Source organism: Sciurus vulgaris, assembly GCF_902686455.1.
Source record: "Sciurus vulgaris genome assembly, chromosome: 14".
Taxonomy (NCBI): domain Eukaryota; kingdom Metazoa; phylum Chordata; class Mammalia; order Rodentia; family Sciuridae; genus Sciurus; species Sciurus vulgaris.
Genome location: NC_136475.1, coordinates 63698652 through 63721256, shown reverse-complemented (window position 1 = coordinate 63721256; position 22605 = coordinate 63698652). Strand labels below are relative to the sequence as shown.

The window sequence follows — 22605 nt, the reverse complement described above, 5'->3', positions numbered from 1 at the left end:
ATGATAGAGATAGTGGCATCAAGGACAGTTGAAAATGTTTGGATAAATTTACTCCCCAAAATTTGAACTCTCTTCTAAAAGTTTCAAGTTGCCCTCTCAACATTTTTTTCTCCTCACTGGGAAAGTGGAGCTGGTCTTATTTTTGGACATTGACCATATATTATTTTCCTTTCCTGTTTGCATTCATCATTATGTTGATCACTGTCTGGATATTATTACCTAATTTACTTTCCATTTCTTTCCCTGCATTTGGCTACTAATTGATTTCAGTATAGTCTTACAGTGAGTTGAGCAAGACTTTAAAGTTACCGCATATTGCTGGGTACAGTGGCACACACCTGTAATCCCAGTGACTCATAGACTGAGGCAGGAGGATCCAAGTTCAAAGCTAGTCTCAGCAACCATGAGGTCCTAATAATGCAGCAAAACCCTGTCTCAAAATAAAAAAAATAAAATAAAAAGGGCTGGGGATGTGGCTCAGTGGTCAAGTGCCACTGGGTTCAATCCTTGGTACAAAAAAAAAAAGTTGCTGCATGTCTCCCAACATTTGAGGGTAAAGGCTTATTTAATTCTACTTAGATTAGTGACAGTCTCTCTTTGATGGATTTTGAAAACTAATCATCTTTGAATATTTTTCTAAAAGCAAGGAACTTGTGTGTATGTGTTTGCTCCCAGATAAACAAATAAGAAAGTAGAAACAATTTGTAAAAGTAAAAATGTTTCATTTATTTTTCTTATTTGGTACTGGGGATTGAACCCAGAGGTGCTATACCATTGAGCCACATCCCCCATTCTTTTTACTTGCTATGTTATCCAGGCTGGCCTCAAAGTTGCAATCCTTCTACCCCAGCCTCCCTAGTCACTGGAATGGTAGGCATGTACCATCTCACCATACTAATTTGACTCATTTTAAAAGACCTTTTGGGACTGGTAGAGTGAGTGCCTAGCATGCACAAGACCTTGGGTTCAATCCCTAGCACCTAAAAAATAAAAGGAAATTCTTTTTACTTACAGAGAAATGGGAAATGGAATCGTTAATTGTTTTTACTTTAAAAATCTATATCTGGGGCTGGGGATGTGGCTTAAAGGTAGAATGCTTGCCTGTTATATGTGAGGCCTTGGGTTCTATCCATAGCACTGAAAAAAAAAAACAAAAAAACAAAACCTTATAATTCTGTAATTCAGAATCTAGTGACTTTTCTTATAAGCTAATACAGTTGAAGAATATGCATATGAAAGAAAAGCTTGTCTTAAAAATGAGCAAATTTTAAGTTACGTTCTGATATTTTCTTGAGAGTTTTTTAAGACAATGAATTGGTAATAACTAATAGGCATTGTGTGTAAAATATTTTATCCATCTTTTGAATTAGAAACGTCTAAAAGCAGCAGAAGCTGAGAGTAAACTGAAGCAAGTATATATCCCAACTTAGTAAGTAATGAAATCTTTTGAAATATCTGTCCTGCTCTTAATTGTATCATTACAAACCATGTTTTTGTTTTGTTTTTTTTTTCACTTTCAGACAAGTTTGAATTTCTTTGTGTATCTTACTTTCTTCTACAAAGCATGAGACTTGCTTTCTGTTGATACTTTTAGAAAGAAAAAGGAGGTGAGAGAAACCACATGTAGACTAACCTAAGGACTAGGGAAAAGAGGGCATGTGCTTTGCTTCTAACAAAACTGTAGACAGGGCTGGGGAGATAGCTCAGTTGGTAAAGTGCTTACCTTATAAGCATAGGTCCTGGGTTCGATCCCCAGCACCACAAACAAAAAAACTGTAGGCAGTGTCCAAACCAACCCATGGAACTAACTCTGTATTATTGCAAGCAAGTGTGTTTCATAGAGCTGGAAACTTGAACTTGTGCATTACAAAACAGATGTTGTTTGGGTGATGTGCATTGCCTCTTTGAGGTGTGTCATTCACATTATTTGGTTGACGATTTTGCATTTTTTTTTGTTCTAATGGTAATTAGAACTGTACTTTGTTCAGTTTGGTAATTAGAACTTATTTGTTCAATAAGTAATGACAGATTTCACTTGTTTTAGGCGTCTGGCATTCTTTTATTATCCTTTGCGTTTACAAGTCATTGTCATGTCAAAATGAATGCCTGTTTTCTTTTCATTTGCTGTATTTTAGATAAATTTTATACTTTTTTTTGAGCTCTTCAAAGTTTGATCATCCATGTGCTAAAGAAAAAGTTGTTTATTGAGCACTATGTATATATGTACTATCCTAGATTCCTTGGGAATTGAAATGAAACTTATTACAAATTCTGTGTGCTCCAAGGTTTTTCTCATTCTTAGAGCTTAAATACCATTGTTTTATATTTATTCTTTGTTTATGGAATTTTAATATCTTGCACAATAGATTTTTTTATATATAGGAAGCCTCAAGGGCAATGAATTATGATCTTTTTATTCATCTTTTATCTCAAGACACATAACTTTTAATTTTAAAAACATGTAATTTACAGAGTCCCTAATGATTATATTTCTTCTGCAGAGTAGTTTTTAGTTCCTTTCACTTACATATTTTATTTGACTGATTTATAAAAGTACCATTCCCCAAAGAAGGTACTGTTGCAACTCACATGTATTTGATTTTCATAAAGTAAGCATATCAACTTCCTTGTACTTCAGTGTTGCCAACATCACAGCCCTGGTACATTTAACCAGTCCTGACCAACTAACAGATAGTTGGGTTTTTTTTTTTTTTGGTGGGGGGTAGGGGGGCACTACTATGGATTGAACCCAGGGGTGCTCTACCAATGAGTCATACCCCCAGCCTTTTTTTTTTTTTTTTTTTTTGAGACAGGGTCTCACCAAGATGCCCAGGCTGGTCTTGCACTTGGGCTCCTCCTGCCTCTACCTTCTGAGTAGCTGGGATTAAAGGTGTGTGCCACTGCACACAGCCAGATAATTACTGCTGTTTCCTGCTTTACATTGACCTTGGTGTCTTGATCTAAGCCAGGGATCAGCAATATAGTATATGAGCCAAATCTGATCTATCTATTGTTTTTGTAAATAATTTAATTGGAGCACACACTTACTCATTTATGTATTGTCTAAGTCTGCTTTCAGACTACAGTAGCAGAATTCAGTGGTTGCAACTGAAATTACGTCATCCACAATGCTTAAAATGCATGATTGTCTGGCCCTTTACAAAAAAGAATTTTATATTATTTTCTTTGTTGTAATGGTAATTAGAACCCTACTTTGTAAATGTTTGATAAGTAACAGGTAGATTTCAATTGTTGTAGTTGTCTAGAATTCTGTTATTATCCTTTTGGTTTAAAGTCATTGTCATGTCAAAATGAATTCCCAATTCCCAAACCCTGATCTAAGTGAATGATTTTTAGAAATCAAGACAAGTTTCTAATCATACTTTAAAAAAATATTTGAAATGTCCATTGTTCAAAAATATGCAATTGAGTTACTGAGTTGGATAAGAATGTGAGTCCTTTGATAAATTTCTAAAGTAGCTCTGAAATGAAATGTTTTTAAGTAGTAATAGATTAAGTTTGTTTTCTTCTGTCATGTTTTGAGCCTGGCATGCTCTCATATTCAAAGCACTCTGCTTAGTATTAGAGGTAGCAAGGTTGGGAAGACAAACTGTCCTCCAGAGGGGGATGGTGGGGGGAACAAGACAGTAAAGACTCAGCATGAGGAGTGTTATATGGCAGAGAAGGCGAGTTTATGCTGGGGGCCCCAATTCCGTTCATGCCCCCACGAAAGCCTTTGAGGAGGTAAGTTTGCATGTACTTTGAGGAGGGACTGAGCAGTAACTCCAGGAAGAACTCCAGGCCAGTGGGATCCTGAGATGGGAAGGGACAGAGTACAGTTGAAGAGCAGAAAGGTAGTGTGGCTGGTGTGAAAAAGGTGTGGTGCGGGGCTGGGGCTTTAACTCAGTGGCAGAGCGCTTGCCTAGCATGTGTGAAGCACTGGGTTCGACCCTCAGCACCACATAAAAAAATAAATTATTCAAAAAAAAAAAAAAAAGGTGGTGAACCATGGAAGACTGGTGTGATGGACAGTGGAAATGAATTTTAAATAGGGAAGTGTCACGGTCAGATTTGCACTTGAAGATCACTGACTATGTTTTAAAAAGCAGTCTAGGGAAAGAGGAGAGTGAGATGAAGGGAGACCAGTTAGGAAGCTCTTGGAGAGGAGAGGCGAAACTGGCTTGACCTAGAGTCCCGGAAATGGTATACTATTTGGAGGTGATTGACTTTTGCTTGTCAAGATTGAGTTGCAAGTTTCTGGCCAGCAGAGTTAGGTGGATTGCCCTGCTATTCACCAAGCTCAGAAACCATGGCACAAAATGAGGTGAGGTCATTTTGAGTTGACTCTATTGAAAAAAAGGTGTCGGGTATGCTATCAACATGTTATATTGTTCTTAACTCAGGGGAGAGGTCTGAGCTGGAGATACAAACAGGAACTAAATCAGCACACAGTGATTCTGTTTTTAACCATAGATGAGCTTTCTGAGGGAGAGCAGCAAATAGACAGCAAAGTTCCTCTAGAATGAAAGCTCCTTAATGCGGAGATTTTTGTTTTCTCAGCTCTGAATATATATGCAAAATGAGTCATGCATGCTGCATGTACCTGTGTAAGACCCTTGGCCATGGCTTATAAACAGGGGAGTTAGTCTGTTGTAGATGGGGACAAGTTAGCCATGTTTGCACAGAAAGTAGTAAGAGATGTCTGGGCTGCATATTTCTAACAAATTAGTGGCTTTGTTGACTTGGTCTCTGGGATATTTGCATGTCTCCTTTTTCCTCCTAAAAATTATTTTTTTACAAGATTTTGAAACTCAAAACTATTGGTTTTTCTAATTTTAAATGCTATTTACTTTTCCTCATAAAAAGTACAACATAATAGGAATTGTTATGAGAATAGGGCAGGTGCTCAGGGGATCCTGAAGTCCTTGCTCACTATCAGCGCTTGTGGGGGCTGGGGAGATAGCTCAGTTGGTAGAGGCCCTGGGTTCTATCCCCAGCACCACCAAAAAAAAAAAAAAAAAAAAAAAAAAAAAAAATACTATCAGCGCTTGTGGCACCCCCTATAGAACTGGGGTGGAGTCAGCCACTCACACAGCAGCAGGCAGGGGACAGTGACTTTCTCTATCGCCCATTGCTGCCCTAAAAAGCATTTATTTGACCCAAAAATTATTTTATTTGCTCAGGAGAATTTATGATAAGGATAAAAGCCTAATAGCTTGTATCTTACAAAAGCATCTGAAGATATTCCAATAAAATTGCATTTGGACAGACAGAGCTGCTGTATTTACTTTGTGAGTGTAAGGCACAGAGATTACCATAGCTTTGTTTTATATACATGAGTATATAAAAAGTGCTTTTACCACTTTCTTTTTCACTGAATTTTTTAAGGTTATTTATATTTAGCTGAAGTATATTAATAAGGAGACGTGATGCTTCTTGCCTTGTTATACAAATCATTTTTATCACCTCACTTTACATCTCACTGAAAGCAGCAAACCAAATCCCAACCAAATATCTACCAGCAATGGCAAGCCTGGCGCTGTGAATGGAGCTGTGGGGACCACGTTCCAGTCCCAGAACCCCCTCTTAGGGCGAGCCTGTGAGAGCTGCTATGGTAAGTTTGCTCTAGCTGGGCTTGATTTTCTCACTGGAGACCTGTCCTCTGTTCGTGCAGAGAATAGCCCTGCACTGTGGGGTGGGAGTGGCGAGCAGCTTCAGGAGGTGTGGGGTCAATGCATTGCAGAGGCAGGTCATTGTCTCCTCATAGAGAAGAGTGCCTGTCCTTGCCTTCTGCAGGGAATGAAGGGACTGTTCACTGGGTGCTTATTCTGTGCCGTACATCAAAGGTAGATATTGGGTTTCCTTTGCTTTGGAAGAGCTCTGTTGTGTGTTTGATGGCAGTGTTTGCCCAACTGTGCAGACTTGGATTAGCTTTGGCCAACCCATGGTCTTATGATACCAAATCCCCTTTTGGAGATTTTTAGTATTATTTGACAAATTAAAGGTGCCTGGTAATTCTGCAGGAAAGGCCTATCTGGGGATAAACTGCTATTACAGTCCTCAGACCAGGCTCCCTCAGGGCACCAGTTTGGGAGATGTTATTCTGTGATAATTGCTTTTGGCCTTAGGGTTCTTCTGCTATTTAACTATGCTGGCAGTATTTTATGTGCCCTGGGTGTTAAATGGGGTTGGTGAGATGAACGGATAGGTTTTTAATGCATGTTATATGTTTATTTAAGTTTCAAGCAAAAATAGATTGGGCCCCCCACACCTCTTGTGGTACTGGGAATTGAACCCAGTGGCTCTCTACCATTGAACTGCATCCCCAGCTCTTTTTTTTTTTTTTTCCCTTGGATTTTATTAAAATCTTTTTTATTTTTATAGACTGCATTTTGATTCATTGTACACAAATGGGGCACAGCTGTTCATCTCTATGGTTGTACACAATGTAGATTCACACCATTCATGTAATCATACATGTACATAGGGCAATACTGTCTGTTTCATTCTACTATCTTTCTGTTCCCCACCCACTCCCTTCCCATTTTTCCTCTACACCGTCCAAAGTTCCTTCATTCTTCTCTCCCCCCACCACCCACCCCCTCGGTATATATTGTCATGCACTTATCAGAGAAACATTCAGCCTTTGGTTTTTTGGGCTTGGCCTATTTCACTTAGCATGATATTTTCCAACTTCATCCATTTACCAGTAAATTCCATAATTTTATTCTTCTTTATGGCTGAATAATATTCCATTGTATATATATATCATGGTTTCTTTATCCATTCATCTATTGAAGGGCATCTAGGTTGGTTCCACAATCTAGCTATTGTGAATTGAGCTGCTAAGAACATCGATGTGGCTGCATCACTGTAGTATTCTGATTTTTAAGTCTTTTGGGTATAAACTGAGGAGGAGTGGGATAGCTGGGTCAAATGGTGGGTCCATTCCAAGTTTTCTAAGGAATCTCCATACTGCTTTCCAGAGTGTCTGCACCAATTTGCAATCCCACCAGAAATGTATGTGTGCCTTTTCCCCCACATCCATGTGTTCTTGATAATAGCCATTCTAATACTAGACAGAGGTGCCAAAAACTTACAATGGAGGAAAGATAGCCTCTTCAACAAATGGTGCTGGCAAAACTGGAAATTCATATGCAGTAAAATGAAATCAAGCCCTATCTCTCACCCTGTACAAAACTCAACTCAAAATGGATCAAGGATCTAGGAATTAGGCCCGAGACCCTTCACCAAACAGAAGAAAAAGTAGGCCCGAATCTCCCTCACGTTGGCTTAGGACCAGACTTCCTTAACAAGACCCCCAGAGTGCAGGAAATAAAAGCAAGAATCAATAAATGGGATAGATTCAAACTAAAAAGTTTTTTCTCAGCACAGGAAACAATCAATAATGTGAAAAGACAGCCTACAGAGTGGGAGAAAATCTTTTCCTCACACACTTTAGACTAAGCACTCATCTCCAAAGTTTATAAAGAACTTAAAAAACTTTACACCCAAAATACAAAGAACCCAATCAATAAATGGGCTAAGGAACTGGGCAGACACTTCACAGAAGAAGATATACAGGTGATCAACATGTATGAAAAAGTACTCATCATCCCTAGTAATTAGAGAAATGCAAATTAAAACCACCCTAAGATTTCATCTTTTTTTTTTTTTTTTTTTTTTTTTTTTTTTCAGTGCTGGGGATTGAACCCAGGGCCTTGTGCTTGCGAGGCAAGCACTCTGCCAACTGAGCCATATCCCCAGCTCATCTTTTTTTTTTTTTTAATTTTTTTTGAGACAGGATCTCCCTGAGTTGCCTTCAAACTCCTCCTGCCTATAGTCTGAGCACCTGTATAATCTCTTACTGGGGCATTGGTGACATCATCTATTTCCTTCCAGTCAGGGTGGCCTGGGGTGGGAGAAGAAAGGAAGCGCATTTTACTGAAAGTCTGTCTGTGCCGATTGCTTGGCTCTAGGCAGCTCTTTGGGGGTAGACGTACCTACTTACTGCCTTAGGGACATGAGAGAGGGACTTTACGACTCTGCTCTGTATTCCACACCAAGTGTCAGCATTAGAAAAAGCTTTTAAAACTAAATCTTATATTACTATTTCTTGTGATCCTAAGGAAGGTGTGAGCCACACAAATTGCTGACTTTATAGAAATGGGACATGGACACATGTCTAACCATTTTCTACACCATAGGAGCACAAAGGAAATCAGTTTACAAAAAAGTAGATTCTTTTGGACAAAATTTCACATGGACAGCATCTTAAATTCCTCTGAACTGGAAATTATTGAATTTTGAAGTTCATTATATTTATGTGAAAGTAGAAAGAATCCTGTATACAAGTGGTAGTGGCTTAGTTGTTTTTGAGATGGTCTCACTGTGGTCCCAGTCTGTCCTCAGGTTCCTAGGATCAAATGATCCCCTGCCTCAGCCTCATGAGTAACTGGTGCTGCAGGTGCTCCCTAACTCACCTGACAACGTGTCTGGTTTTTTTTTTACTTTCCAACCCTTTTTTTTTTTTTTTTTTGGCACTGGGGATTGAACCCAGGGTTGCTTTACTACTGAGCTATATCCCTAGTCCTTTTTGGTTTTTATTTTGAGACAGGATCTCATGAAGTTGCTGAGGGTCTAAGTTGCTGAGACTGACTTCAAACTTATGATCCTTTTGCCTCACTCAGCCTCTTGAATTCCTGGGATTACAGGCATGTGCCACTGTGCCCATCTTTCAAACCCCTTTCACTTTCAGGTGTGAAATACATATTGTCTTTTTTATGTGTGTATGACATACAAGTGATTTTAATTTTATATTTTATATTTTTGACCACTATATTGTTAATATCCATCATAAAATATATCTTAATATACATAAAAGATTTATACTAGAGCCAGGCCCTGTGGCACACATCTATAATCCCAGTCAAGTAGTATTTACTTCTTCTTTTGGTACCAGCAATTGAATCCAGGGGTGCTTTACCACTGAACTGTATCCCCAGTTCTTTTAATTTTTTATTTTGAAATAGGGGCTTGGCTAAATTGTCCAGGTTGGCCTCAAACTTGGGCTCTTCCTGCCTCAACCTCCTGAGTGACTGAAATACACAGTGTGCCACTGTGCTCAGCTGCTAATTACTTTTTAATTGAATTTAAGTTAATTATAAATGAAATTTTGTGTTCAGAATCCAACACAGACCCCATGACTTGATGCTGAGGATTCTTAAAATTTGTGTTTAAAAAATAAACTTGGCTAGGTACAATGGCACATGCATGTAACTTGCTTGGGAAGCTGAGGCAGAAGGATCACAGGTTCAAAACCAGCCTGGACAATTTAACAAGACCCTAACTTAAAAGGGTTGGGGAAAGGGCACAGTGATGCCCATCTATAATCCCAGTGCCTTGGGAGGCTGAAGCAGGAGGATCTTAAGTTCGAGGCCAGCCTCAGCAACTTAAAAATTTTTAAAAAAGGACTGGGGATGTGACTTGGCAGTTAAATGCCTCTGGATTCAATCCCTGGTACCAAAAAAAGGTGGGGGCTTGGGGGTATGGTTCAGTGGTAGAGTGCTTCTTAGTTCAGTTCCCACTACTAAAATAATAATAAAAGTAAAATAAAAATAAATATAAAAACTTGACTTACTTGTTTTAAATTATAAGAGGAAAGGTTTTGAGGCTTATATTTGCAAGGAATCCTTTAGAAATAACAAATATATATGATACCAATAATCTAAAAGGCAATAAATGTAATGGTCACTATATTTTCTCATTCTCTCTCTCTTTTTTTTTTTTTTTTTTTTTTTTGTTTGGGGGCAAGTAGTGCTGTGGATTGAACCCAGGCACATGCTAAGCCTGAGCTTTGCCACTGAACCTCACCCTTAGGCCACATTTTATCTTGTTTGACATTGGTTTGTGAAGTGTTGACACCTTTAATGTACTATTGGAACATTTTGATCTGATGAAGGCAATTTACAGATCAGAGGAAGACTGTTCCAAAGTTAGAATTTTTAGGTACTTAGTTAACTTAATGTTTCAACATCAGTGTTTTCTATCCTAAACTGTGGATCTGGATCCGTCATGGGTATGCTTTTAACGTTACATTGCAGGAGTTTAAACTGCAAAGCACACTATACATAGGCTCACCAAGTTCAGTCAAGACATAAATCAGCTGCAGTTTAGGCCTTTGGTATGTTGTGATATCAGTGGCATGTGCTTACTTGGTAGGGATTGATAGTCTTGAAAGCAATTCTGGTTTTAAAGGAGAAATCTTCAAGTATTTGTTGACTAAAATAAAGGAATGGCAAAAAGATTCCTTTTTCTACTAGATTCTTGGCTTTATCAATGGGCCTCTCTGAGTGTCTTAAACCCCTGGAGTGGTTTCTGAATGATAGGCCTTGAAACTCGATTTAGATTTTAAAGACTAGCAATAATCCTCTTCCTTCTTGTCCTTATCATCTTTCTGAAAACTTTTTTCCAGAAATATGCATTATAAAAGTATTTTTAATTAACAAAAGCTCCCTAGCAGCATAATGCCTACTATAGGAGATCCACTTAATAGCCTCTTAATAGGTTACAAGCACTGGAATATATATATATGGAGAGAGAGAGATATATGAAATAAATATTTGGTTTATTTTCTGATATTATTTCATTGAATAGGTTGCTCATTCCTTTGGTTTGTATCTCTGTGCCTTCCTCAATCCCAATAATTCTTAAATTTGTTTTTTTCATGATATTCCATAGTTCTTGGAGATTCTGCTCATGATTTCTTACCATCTACTTTGGTAAGAAACTTTATTTTCAAGATTCAATATTTTGTCTTCATTGTCTGAGGTTCTGTCTTCTGATGTCTAGTCTGTTGGTGATGCTTTCCATTGAGTTTTTTATTTGATTTATTGTTTCCTTCACTTCAAGGATTTGTTTGGTTTTTTTGGTTTTTTTTTGGAGAATCTCTATCTCTTTGTTGAAATAATCTTTTGTTTCCTGCAGATACTCTTTCAACTGCTTATTGGAGTGATTATTCATTGCCTGCATTTGCTCTCTTATCTCATCCTTTGCTTCACGAATCATTTTAATCATGTATAATCTGAAGTCCTTTCTGACATTTCTTCTAGCATACTGTCACTGGGTTCTATTAATATAGAATCTAGATTTGTATGGATTATTTTCTTCCCTTGTTTTTTCATGTTGTTCATGTATCTTCCCCTCTAGCAGTGCAGATCTGGGGTATTGCAGTTTCCCTCCTATAGGCTTATAGTGACTCTATAGACTTCCCAAACCTTTTCTTTAAGGGGGAGATCAATATCAGCAGTGCCCAGTTCAGACAGTAGGCAACCCAAAACCAAATATTCCCTATGAGGACATTAATAATATTGTTATAATAAACAGAAAGAGTTCAGTTATTATCTTCAGTATAACAAACAGATTTGCAATAAGGTCTGCAGTTTCTAATGGAGGACAAAGAGGATGCAGAGGGGTGTAGGATATAGCTGTTAATGGGATAAGTAAAGAATATATAGAAGTTGTAGACCATAAAAAGAGTGAGAGTGTAATCAAAAGAAGTCGGTTGATAACATGGGAAAAGGGAGAAAAAGACTCTGAGGGAACAGGTAAACAAAAGGAAAAGAGAGAAAAGTAAAGAAATAAAAACTTAAAATTTTTCAATAATGAGAAGAAAGAAAATCTACACTATAACAGTCATATAGTATTCAAACCTCTCAGTCTTCAGTAGTCTGATGTATGAGAGGTACCTTACAATGAGCTTCCAGTTCCCAGCAGGCATCTTAGGATGGGATTTGCCCCACCTAAAGATGGAAGATATGGCTTCCAGGATTATCCAAGATGGCTGCTCTGGCGCCCAAATGTGTTGGCAAATGGGGAGCTGCAACTCGGGGATGTGGGCATGGTCAGCTAGAGGTTGTGGAGGCGGGGTGTGGTTGGTTGGGTAGGGGTCCTGGAGGTGGGGTGTTTTCAGTATGGTTGGAGATCCTGGAGGCTGGGTGCAGTCAGTCAGTCTGGGGGTCCTGGTGGTAGGGCTCAGGCAGTCAATCTGGGGGTCCTGGTGGCAGGGAGTAGTCAGTCGATGTGAGGGCCCCGGAGGCAGGGAGTGATTCATTGGGCTGAGGGATCCTGAAGACAGGGCTCAGTCAGTCTGACCAGGGGTCCTAAAAGTCCTGGCTGTTGTCTCGAAATGGCCAATATTTGGTTTATTGAATTCTAAGTATTGAAAAATATATGCATATATTATGCATGCTTTCATGTTTGGCTTTGAAGCAAGGGGAAGAAAAATGACATTCTAAATTAAAAGTGACTTTGGAATTTTTAAGATTTTATATTTGTATTGATGTCACAAATTTCCTTATATTCTTTTTCTTTTTCCTCCATCTGCAGCTACACAGTCTCACCAATGGTATTCTTGGGGCCCACCTAATATGCAGTGTAGATTATGTGCAACTTGTTGGCTGTATTGGAAAAAATATGGAGGCCTGAAAATGCCCACTCATTCAGAAGAGGAGAAGTTATCTCCCAGTCCAACAACAGAGGTATGTGAGTGTAGACTTTTTAGTGATGAAGTATGTCATTCATGTTTTCCAGTAGTAGACTTATTCCTCAGGATTTAAATTACCCTACACTGTACTGCATAGTACACTATATTGTACTATCAGTACACTGGAAAACACAGTATAGGATAATTTAAAGATGAAAAAAAAGCTGTTTTCATAGTTAAACAGCAACAAGGTGTTCAGGGTGGATGTAGAGAGAGGAGCAGGGAGAAATCAAATGTTTTCAGGTATTCAAAATATTAGTCTTGTAAAATTACTCAGAAAAAAGAATTATGTGTGTGGGAAGCGTTGACATAAATAGAGAGCTTACAAATTGTTTGTTTAATTGCTTTTTAAAACAATTTGTAACCTTTGACTACTTTTAAACATGTCTTATTAGACCAAATAATAAACACAAATTAAACATTTTTTCTGCTCCTAGCTATTGTGGAGGGACAAGAAGGTCTTAGATGCAATCTTGAGGGGAATAGTAATTGAAATATGATTTTGGTAAAATCCTCAGAGCTTAAGGATGTCAAAAACCTGTGTGTACCAGAGGGAAACTGTTCTTTTTTATTGCTAATGGGATCTCAAGATTCCATATTTAAAAATCTTATTTCATTGGCAATCTCTTACTAGTATGTGTGCAATTTTTTATTGTTTGTATTATACTCCCCACCCAGTTCCCTTCTGTACTATAAGAGTTATGTTTTCTATCACACAGTTGTTTTTTTTTTTCACAGTTACAGTTGTAACACAAAGTTATAGTTTTATAAAAGTCGTGTTGTAACACAACACAGACATGTTTACTGTAACTTAAATGTCACATATATAGTGGAGCCATCTTAAGTTAGGAAACCCTGTGATCAAGATGGAACCATTTTTAAATTCCCTGGAACAGGTATCCAGTCAGTCTTTTTCTGTGCCCTTCCCAATTTTAAATTAGCTAATCATATAGATTGTACCCTTGAACTCTTCCTATCAGAGTGAGAGACAGTGCTTCGTTAGGTATGAAAACTGGCCGACTGCCCACCCAGGTGTGCTTGCTGGCCAGATTTCCTCTGGGGCACACCCTTCTGCACAAGTACAGTTCTCACCCTGCCAACCCACTTCTAAGCACTTGTTTGATTTCTTGCAGCATCTGAGTATTTCTAATCTGTACTTCCCCAAAATGCTTGGTTTTTAAATGCTCTCTTTTAGGGGCAGGGTCCTCAGTTATAGATGCTTCAGTGGATGATTTGAGTTTCAGGCTTTTCTTTGAGCATGATGCAAGTGGTAACGTGTTTTGACAAGTTCTGTCCTTTAAATGTTTATTGATTTCTGATTTTGCAGGACCCCCGAGTTAGAAGTCACCTGTCCCGGCAAGCTATGCAGGGGATGCCTGTCCGAAACACTGGGAGTCCAAAGTCTGCAGTGAAGACCCGCCAAGCTTTCTTCCTTCATACTACATATTTCACAAAGTTTGCTCGTCAGGTCTGCAAAAATACCCTACGGTTGCGGCAGGCAGCAAGACGGCCGTTTGTTGCTATTAATTATGCTGCCATTAGGGCAGAATGTAAGACGTTTTTAAATTCTTAACCTTATATGTTATGCTTTTCTGACCATTTCTCTCTCTCTCTCTCTCTCTCTCTCTCTCTCTCTCTCTCTCTCTCTCTCTCTCTCTCTCTCTCTGTCTTTTGTTTGTTTGCAATAAACATAAGTTCTGTGTACAGCCTTTTATTTGTTTTTTTGTTTTTTTGTTTTTTTGTTTTTTCTTTTTAACATTGTTTTTGTCTGCTGCCATTTGTATCATGCCAACCTGGGGGGCGGAAATCTTTGTAAGTCTTTCTCAGAGTAGCGCTCAGCAGAAGATTGTGAGATGACCCTGTCCAGTGGGGTTTTGTGATGGAATTGCTGAACGAGCCCTTATTGAAGCACTTTTACCTCTTAGGTAGTAACACAACATAACCCCTGAGGATGGTGTTATAATGAAGCTCCCTAAATGAGACAGCACAGTCCTGTCTTATGTGGATTCATTAGGTTTAAATAAAATTAATTTATACTCATTAGAAATTGTATGTCTTTGTAAACCTCTCATTTTTCCAAGAAGCTTTTGCAAATCATACAATGTTATGAAAATTCACAGTGCTTCATAATGAATGCTGTATTTATTAGAAGGTTTAGCAAATTATAAATAAATTTTAAAATCATTTTGGGTGAATTTTCTGAAAGTACACATTTAGTTTTTACAATGTAGCATCTAAATTTGTGGTTGAGCAGTCTTACTTGTCTGACTTGGTTTCCATTTCATAATCATATATCATGTTACCACATAACATTTACATGATTCATTTCTCATTTTCAACATATTCAGTGTTGCTTATGTTTCATTTTTTTGTTACACAGAAGTCCTACATATCAGTGAACTGTGGATTGTTCTGCTATTACTGTGTATCTGAAAACATGTACATAATTTGTGTGTTAGCTCTATAGTCACACTCCCCCTGGCTAGCAGAGTCATGTAATTTTTTTTCCCTAAGGGATGAGAAAACCCTTGTCTGGCTTAACAGAAAATCTTAAGATGTTCAAGTGCTTTTTCTGTGAAATAAGAAATCTTAATATAAGATGCTCCACTTTGATTCAAGGAGGATGTCCATTGAAAGGAATGATGACTGAAAAAACATTTTTGTTTCTAACAGTAATATGCAGTAGAAAAATCAGAAGTTGAAAGGCTTTAAACTTAAAGGCTCTGTAAGATAGAGGGAAGTGCTTTGTAAAGAGAGGAAGGTGGCTGCAGTGGTAGCGTCATCCTGCCATGTCAGAGTTCATGGATTCATGTTATCACTTTCTTCCCCATTTTAAGGAACTAGAAAATAAATATATTCATCCAAACTGTTCAGCTAATTTAAAGCAGATATATTTATATATAATATCTTAAATAAAAAGAATAATTCAAACCTTTGAGAAAAAAATGAATGAAATTCTTCCATTAAAATTGGCTGGGATCCTATATCATCTTTGTTCCTATGAATGGAAAAGAAACCATTACCAACTGAATTGTCTGCTCAGGAAGCTGCTTTCCCCTGGCTGTTTGTTAATTTTCAGTTAGTTTGTACGTTGTCTTCATTCTGATTATTCTGGAGTCAAGTATGCTTTTCTGTCACCCCCTTCTGGTTTTTTTCCTTGGATTAAAGAACCATGCTGGTAAAAAAAAAAGGAACACAATTAATTACCTGTATTTCATCTCTACAAGCATATAGAAAATAATAATAGCTAGCAGTCATTTGTTTTGGTGAGATTTAAAGAACATACACTATTTTGTATTTGGCCTAATTTGTCATTGAGGTGCAACATCACTCTTAGCATAATTTTACCTTAAGATTTAAAACTAGTGTTTCAGCAGCCATCGGTTATTTTCTTTTCAGACAAGCAACCAATGATTTTCCTCACATCTAATTGATTCTTAAATTATCTTTTCCCTTTTTATAGTACTTTATTATAAGTGCTTCATCAGTTCCCTTGATCTTGGTTTGTTAGTGAGAAGATTAGGTGTTAATAACCTGATGTCCACCAGCAACCAAGTCTGTGGTTCCCCAAATGAATAGACTTTTTTTCCTTTTCCCAGTAAAGATTCCTTGGTTTCTTGTTGACCCCTCTCCCCAAAAAAGGTTAAGGATCACTGACATACAGTATAAATATACTTTGAGATCGAGTGGGAGTTGGTAATTCTGAAAATATTGATGGATCAGGAGTTCTAATTAGTGCATTTTAGAATAATTGATCATCATGTTGAAAAAATGGTTTGTGAGCTCAAGACTCCTCATTTATAAGCACAGTAGAAATTGATCCCTTTGATCATTTCTTTCCTTGGTAGCAACAGTGTCATAGCCAAAGTCTGTGGAGTGACAGTCTGTAAGAGTGAAGGAGCAATCTAAGGAGAAAAACTCTGAAGTAGATCAGGGAGAACATGGTCCCAATTATGTTAAGATCATCCCTATTTAAAGGAAAAAAATTTTTTTCTTTTTTCTTGGTACTAGGAATCCAAACTAGGGGTGCTCTACCTTTGAGCTTCATTCCAGCCCTTCTTTTAATTTAATTTTTATTTTTGAGACAGGGTCTCCTCCAAATTGCCGAGGCTGGCTTCTAACTTGTGAGCCTCCTGCCTCAGCTTCCCAAGTTGTAGGGATCACGGGCATGCACCAACATGCCTGGCTTTAGAGAAAAATTTTTCAGTTGATTACACGAACGATCTTTGGCTTTATTTTTATTAAGAAGCTTGTACTGAGGCATATAGTATGGTAAAAAGGGAATCTGCAAGAAGTATCGATGTCTAAACTGGGCATGGTGGTAATCTCAGTGATTCAGGATGCTGAGGCAGGAAGACCATAAGTTTCAGGCCAGCCTCAGCAACTCAGTGAGTTCCTATCAACTTAGTAAGACCCTGTCTCAAAAAGGGCTAGGTTGTAGCTCAGTAGTAAGGCACCCCTGTGTTCAATCCCCAGTACACTAAGGTAGTGATGTCTGTGGGCAGGGAAACTGGGACACTAAGAGAAAGGGGTGGGAAACAGATTTACAGTGTTCTTCCTTTTAAATGTTTCCAATTCGAACTATGGAAATGTTTCCTACCAAAGAGATAAGAACTGAAGTATATGGTCTGACAAACAAATGTTTAAGAATATACATGTGGGCTGGGCATGGTGGGCATGCCTGTGATTCCAGTGACTTAGGAGGCCAAGGCAAGAGGATTGCAAGTTCAAGGCCAGCCTCAGCAATTTAATGACCCTGTCTCAAAATGAAAAATAAGTAAATACATGTGAAAAAATCATTTTTAAAACCAATTTTACCAAATATACAAATATATTTGTTTTAATAATATAATACACCTTTGTGTAGGAATATGTAAATCAATACCAAAAATTCTAGCAGTAGTAAAATGCCCAAGTCAGTTCTACCTTGCAGATAGTGCTTATTAAAGATGGATCAGGCCAGGCATGGTGGCGCACGCCTATAATCCTAGCAGCTTGGGAAGCTAAGACAGGAGGACCGTGAGCTCAAAGCCAGCCTCAGCAACTTAGTGAGGCCCTATGCAACTCAGTGAAACCCTGTCTTTAAATAAAAAACACAAAAACAAAAACAAAAAAAAGGACTGGGGATGTGGTTCAGTGGTTAAGTGCCCCTGAATCCAATTCTGGTACCAAAAACAAACAAACAAAAAAATGGGTTAGTAGGCCAAAAACTAAAATAAAGTACTGTGTCCTTCAGGGTTTGCACCCCACCAGTGCAGGTAGTAACACAACATCAAATTTAGACATACTGTCTCTTCCCCCTTATGATGCTCTTTCCCCCAGTTTAAAAAAAGAAAAATGCAGCGATAATGGTATTTCTCCTTTGTTATTGCCACTAGACCTTCCTTCAGAGTTACCAGGTGACTGTCCATGATGTACAGAATCAGACAAACACCAGAGGAGCACAGGATTGTCACTATTTGAGATTCAGGATCCTCACACTGAAGTTAAGTAGTAGTTGTGTTAGAATTCTGAAAGTGAAACTAACAGGTCCCCATGATTTGCCTGTCACCTTGGCAGTTTGCATAGATAATTAAGTGCTTCTGAATTAACACCAGCCTTGCATGGCAGCAGTACTCCCCAGTGTCAAATAATTTTGGAGTCACTGGGAGCCGTTTTTCTATTTGAAGACAGGAATACAACTTTGGAAAGTATCCCAAGACCCCCTTTCATGAAAAATTTATTAGATACAAGTTTTCCTAGAAATCTCTCAGCAAAAGCTACTGTTTGCAGTTATATAAGCTTTTCTGAACTGCCAAACTCTGAAATATCAGAGAAGAGTTGGTTTGCTGATTTTAGTATTTTTGGTAGTATATTTGTTTTGGGATGGGTACTTTGAATGTTTTTTAAAGGTACAAAAGTGGTTATAAATCTCATCACCTTTGTCATTCCTGATTTACCCTCTTCAGAGGTAATGTTTATCATCATCTTGTGTATTCAGAGATCTTCTATGCATCTGTAAGAGTCCACATAGGTCTATTCTTTGTTTCTGTACAGATGTTAACAGTTTTATCGTTCTGCACGTTGCTGTTAATACATCCTATCAATTCATTGAGAGCTACTTCCTTTTTTTTTTTTGCCTGCTGCATAATTATTTTGTCATACCTTAATTTAATCAGTTCCCTTTTAAAAATCTTATTCCCAGCATTTTCTGGTATAATGTTGGAATCAGTCTCCTTATACAGATATGATTTCATACCAATGATTAAAATGGAAATGTGTTGGGACTGGGATTGTAGCTTAGTGGTCGAGCACATGTTTAGCATGCTCTTGAAGCCCTGGGTTCAATTCGTGCCCACCCCCCAAAAAATGTTCAGAATGTTTTATGAGGTAGATTCCTAAATGTGAAAGCCAGGATCATGGAACAAGCATTTTTAATTTTGATAGTCATGACCCAAATGCCCTCAGAAAACCTTCAGTTTACATCCCACAAACAATGTCTGGACAATGTCTGTCTCTCTACAATCTTGCCAGCAACGTTGCCCACCTTCGAAGCCCTTTCCTAGTTAGTTGGGTAAAGCATAACTTATATTAACTTGCATTTTTCGTTTTAAATGAGATAGAAATCATTGTATATATTTGATATCTATTTGCATTTTCTGTCAACTGTTTTCGTTCTGGTCTGTTTTCTATTAGAAGTCTTCCAGACCTTTGGAAATTTTGTATGTTAACAATTAGCTCTTGGTCTGTGATATGTGATGTAAATATTTCCCTCATTTTTCTTTGACTTTGTTTTTGTTGTATTTGCCAGCCAGGAATGATGGTGCCCACCTGTAATCCCAGTGACTCAGAAAGGCTGAAACAGGAGGTTGTAAAGTTCAAGGCCAGCCTCAGCAACTCAGGGAGACCCTGTCTTAAAAAATAAAAAAGGGCTGGAGATAATAGCTCAGTGGCAGAGCGCCCTGATTTAAATCCCCAGTACCACACACATACTCAAAATGTATTTGTCAGATATTTCTGAAATGTAGTTTATTAAAAAAAAAGATAGTACTTGAATTATGTCTTTTTAGAAATGCCTTTATATTTCTATAAGCAAATCCCACTGATGGTTTTCACAGAGGTCTGGAAAGCTCATGTAGCTGTTTTTGTGCATTTTAATCTAGTGTGTAAATTTTGCAGGTTTTCTATCTCAATCCCCCCCCCATATTTCCAAATCATTGCATAAATACAACTGTAATTTACAATTAAAGTGATCGTTCTTCCACATCTACCTCAAGAAAATACAGATCATCTTGTAGGAGGTTAAAGAAATATGCCCAGTCAAGTGATTTGAGTGAGATACAAATGTTCTCCCTCTTTCTGGGCAGATTTTGATCCCCTGAGGATTTTTTTGTTTGTTTCTTTTGATACCAGATATTGAACCTGGAACACTGTACCACTGAACTATATCCCCAGTCCTATTTTATGTTTTATTTTGATCTATTGTTTTATTTACAAGATCTCTGCTAAGTTGCTTAGGGCCTCACTAAATTGCTGAGATTGGCCTTAAACTTGGAATCTTCCTGCCTCAGCCTTTGGAGTTGCTGGGATTGTAGGCACGCATCACTGTGTCTCACCCCTCGGAGTTATTTGGGCATTTCTCTGGCTTTCTTTGTGCACTTTTAATGCTTCTCCCTGATTAAATAGAGATAAGTGAGTAATTTGGGAGCCAGGACTGACTACCAAGTGGTACCAAATTTGGCTTCACTTTGCAGACTAGGATCAGATACCTTTATGTTCACCCCCTTTTTCTCACTGAATGGCTGCTATTTTTCATATGTGAAATAGACTAGGTCCTTTTAGCACCTTCAAGTTTCTGGGTAACTGCGACTGACTCCACCAATTACTTTCTTAAAAATATAATGGAGGATAATGAAATATGGATCCTTCTAAAGAAATTTGGTCTCTATCAGGGATAGCCTTAATATAAAATTTCACTTGGAACATTACATAATCAATCCTACTAATGTAATGAAAAGTTAGAAGCAAATTAGTATAGTACAAAATGAAATATCTTTGGTATTGTGTTGATGACCCCTTCAATGGCTTTGTTGATTCTTGCCAAAGTGATGATAATATCTATCAGTGACCATCAACTGCAGCCATAATGGAAGTTATCCTTTGGGTCTGACAGACTGAAATAAAGAGTGATGTTAACACTAGTAATACAGTGATTGCCTTTGTCCAAGATATTGAACAGATAACTAAGATTTTTCATTCAAGCTCTATTTTATTACTAGAGAAGAAAAGAATATTTTAACTTTTCCTTTTCCCAAATATAACTTGAATTTTATGTGAAGTGATGCTATTAGGAATTGTGTAGTATTAGGGCACAGTGATTTGACAGTGCTTGATCCTTACAGGGTTTGAGTCATTTCCTGATGTTTAGTAGATTACACCTCCAAAATGTGCTTATTTCTGCCAGTGTCTCCACTTATTCAACAACAGGTGAAAAACTTCTTAGCGTATTGATTTATGTTTTTCCCAAAGGGAATCAACTGAATAGGAGGAAGGGAAATTGGATCATTTATAGTTGTCTGTGGGTGCCTAATAATTAGCCAGTGCTTGAGGTACAAATTAGGTTCCTGGTGCTTAAGACTCTCTGCAGTATGTGCTTTGTCTATTTTAATTTTTTTTCATTTTAAATTATTTGTGATCTCAGATTGAATTGTACATTTTTGTACCTTATGGATGTCAAAGGAAACTTCTGTATGTATGCCCAGAAAAGTGGTGTCATTTTGCAAAAGGAAAAATTATCTAGTAGAATCAGAAAAACTGTAGGACAGTTTTGTAAAATATATGAAGGTAGGGAAAAAGGCATGAACATAGAACAACACTGACCAAAGCTACTTAGACTTTATGACAACATCTGTGAGTTTAAAAAATGTGTTGGTGCACATTTCATTTGCTCCTCAAAACTGTACCATCCCTTTGACAGGGAGCAGCTACGTTCCACATCTACTCTTCCATCTAATGACAGCTAATTAAAAATGGAGCGTTTGTGTTGTATGCTTTATTTTTCTGGGTCTAAAATATCTTATAACATGGTACGAAGAGCATAGTGGAATCCTTTATGAGCTCATGTCCATCCTCACAGTATCTTAATATTCTGACTGTTGGATGAAAGGCTGCATACAGGTAACCTTTTAAATCTCAGCACAAATGACATGCTAGGACAAAAGGGATAGAGAACCAGTGATAAAGCCAAATGGCTTGTGTTACCCTCGCCAGGCTATCATCTGAGGGAATTGAGTTTTGCCACGTTAGGTGAAGACTCCTCCGTGGGGACCCACTCCATCTGTGTCCATGGGTGAGAAGTGCCTTTGTCAGTTGTCCTTCACCCAAGCCAGGTTAGTCCTACACAGGCCTGGTTCCATCCCGTCATTCAGAAATGCCAAAGAAAGCACACTGCCCTTGCTTTTTAGGTGGGCGCACATGTGAGAGCGCATGTGTAAGTTGTGGTAAAGTGTGTGTTAACTACACTTACATGGGGCTTTAAAGTGAGTGTTCTCCACGTGAACCCCTGACTTAGTATTGGGATTCAGAACTAGGAATGGTTTTCTCAAACCCAGAATGAAATTATACAGGAATCTGGTGGGTATTTTGCCCTGTTTTACACTGGCACCTTTTCTCTCTGCAGTGTGTGGCATAGGTAGAGAAATCTGCCTCATTGGTTGTCTGAATGTTTCTTTCTCTCCTCAGACGCAGACAGACACGCCGAACTATCTGGAAGTCCACTGAAAAGCAAAAGCACTAGAAAACCCTTGGCATGTATCATCGGGTATTTAGGTGGGTATTTTCTGGCAGGAAAAACTCAAAACACAGTTTCTGTATGTTACAGATATTCGGCCATTCTAAACATGTACCTAAACTCAATCCAAGCCTTTCAATTCAGTGAAATGGGATACCTTTGTATGTATAGTTAAATTTGGTTTAGAAACTTCTATTTGTATTACCAACACATAGACTTCTAGATATATGTTTATTTTTTCAAAAAGAATCATTAAAAATTTAAGTTCATGGAGATAACACATGTTAAGCAA

At 37.9% G+C, this 22605-nt stretch overlaps 1 protein-coding gene across 1 annotated transcript in view; it reads left to right on the top strand.

The window, feature by feature from the left end:
- Positions 1 to 22605, top strand: part of LOC306643562 (metastasis-associated protein MTA3) — a 69308-nt gene that overhangs the window by 34316 nt on the left and 12387 nt on the right. The window contains exons 5-9 of the mRNA XM_079109798.1: positions 1371 to 1429; positions 5490 to 5614; positions 12388 to 12539; positions 13872 to 14094; positions 22265 to 22351. Coding sequence (XP_078965924.1) covers positions 1371 to 1429; positions 5490 to 5614; positions 12388 to 12539; positions 13872 to 14094; positions 22265 to 22351 — 646 coding nt within the window. The remainder of the gene's footprint in view (positions 1 to 1370; positions 1430 to 5489; positions 5615 to 12387; positions 12540 to 13871; positions 14095 to 22264; positions 22352 to 22605) is intronic.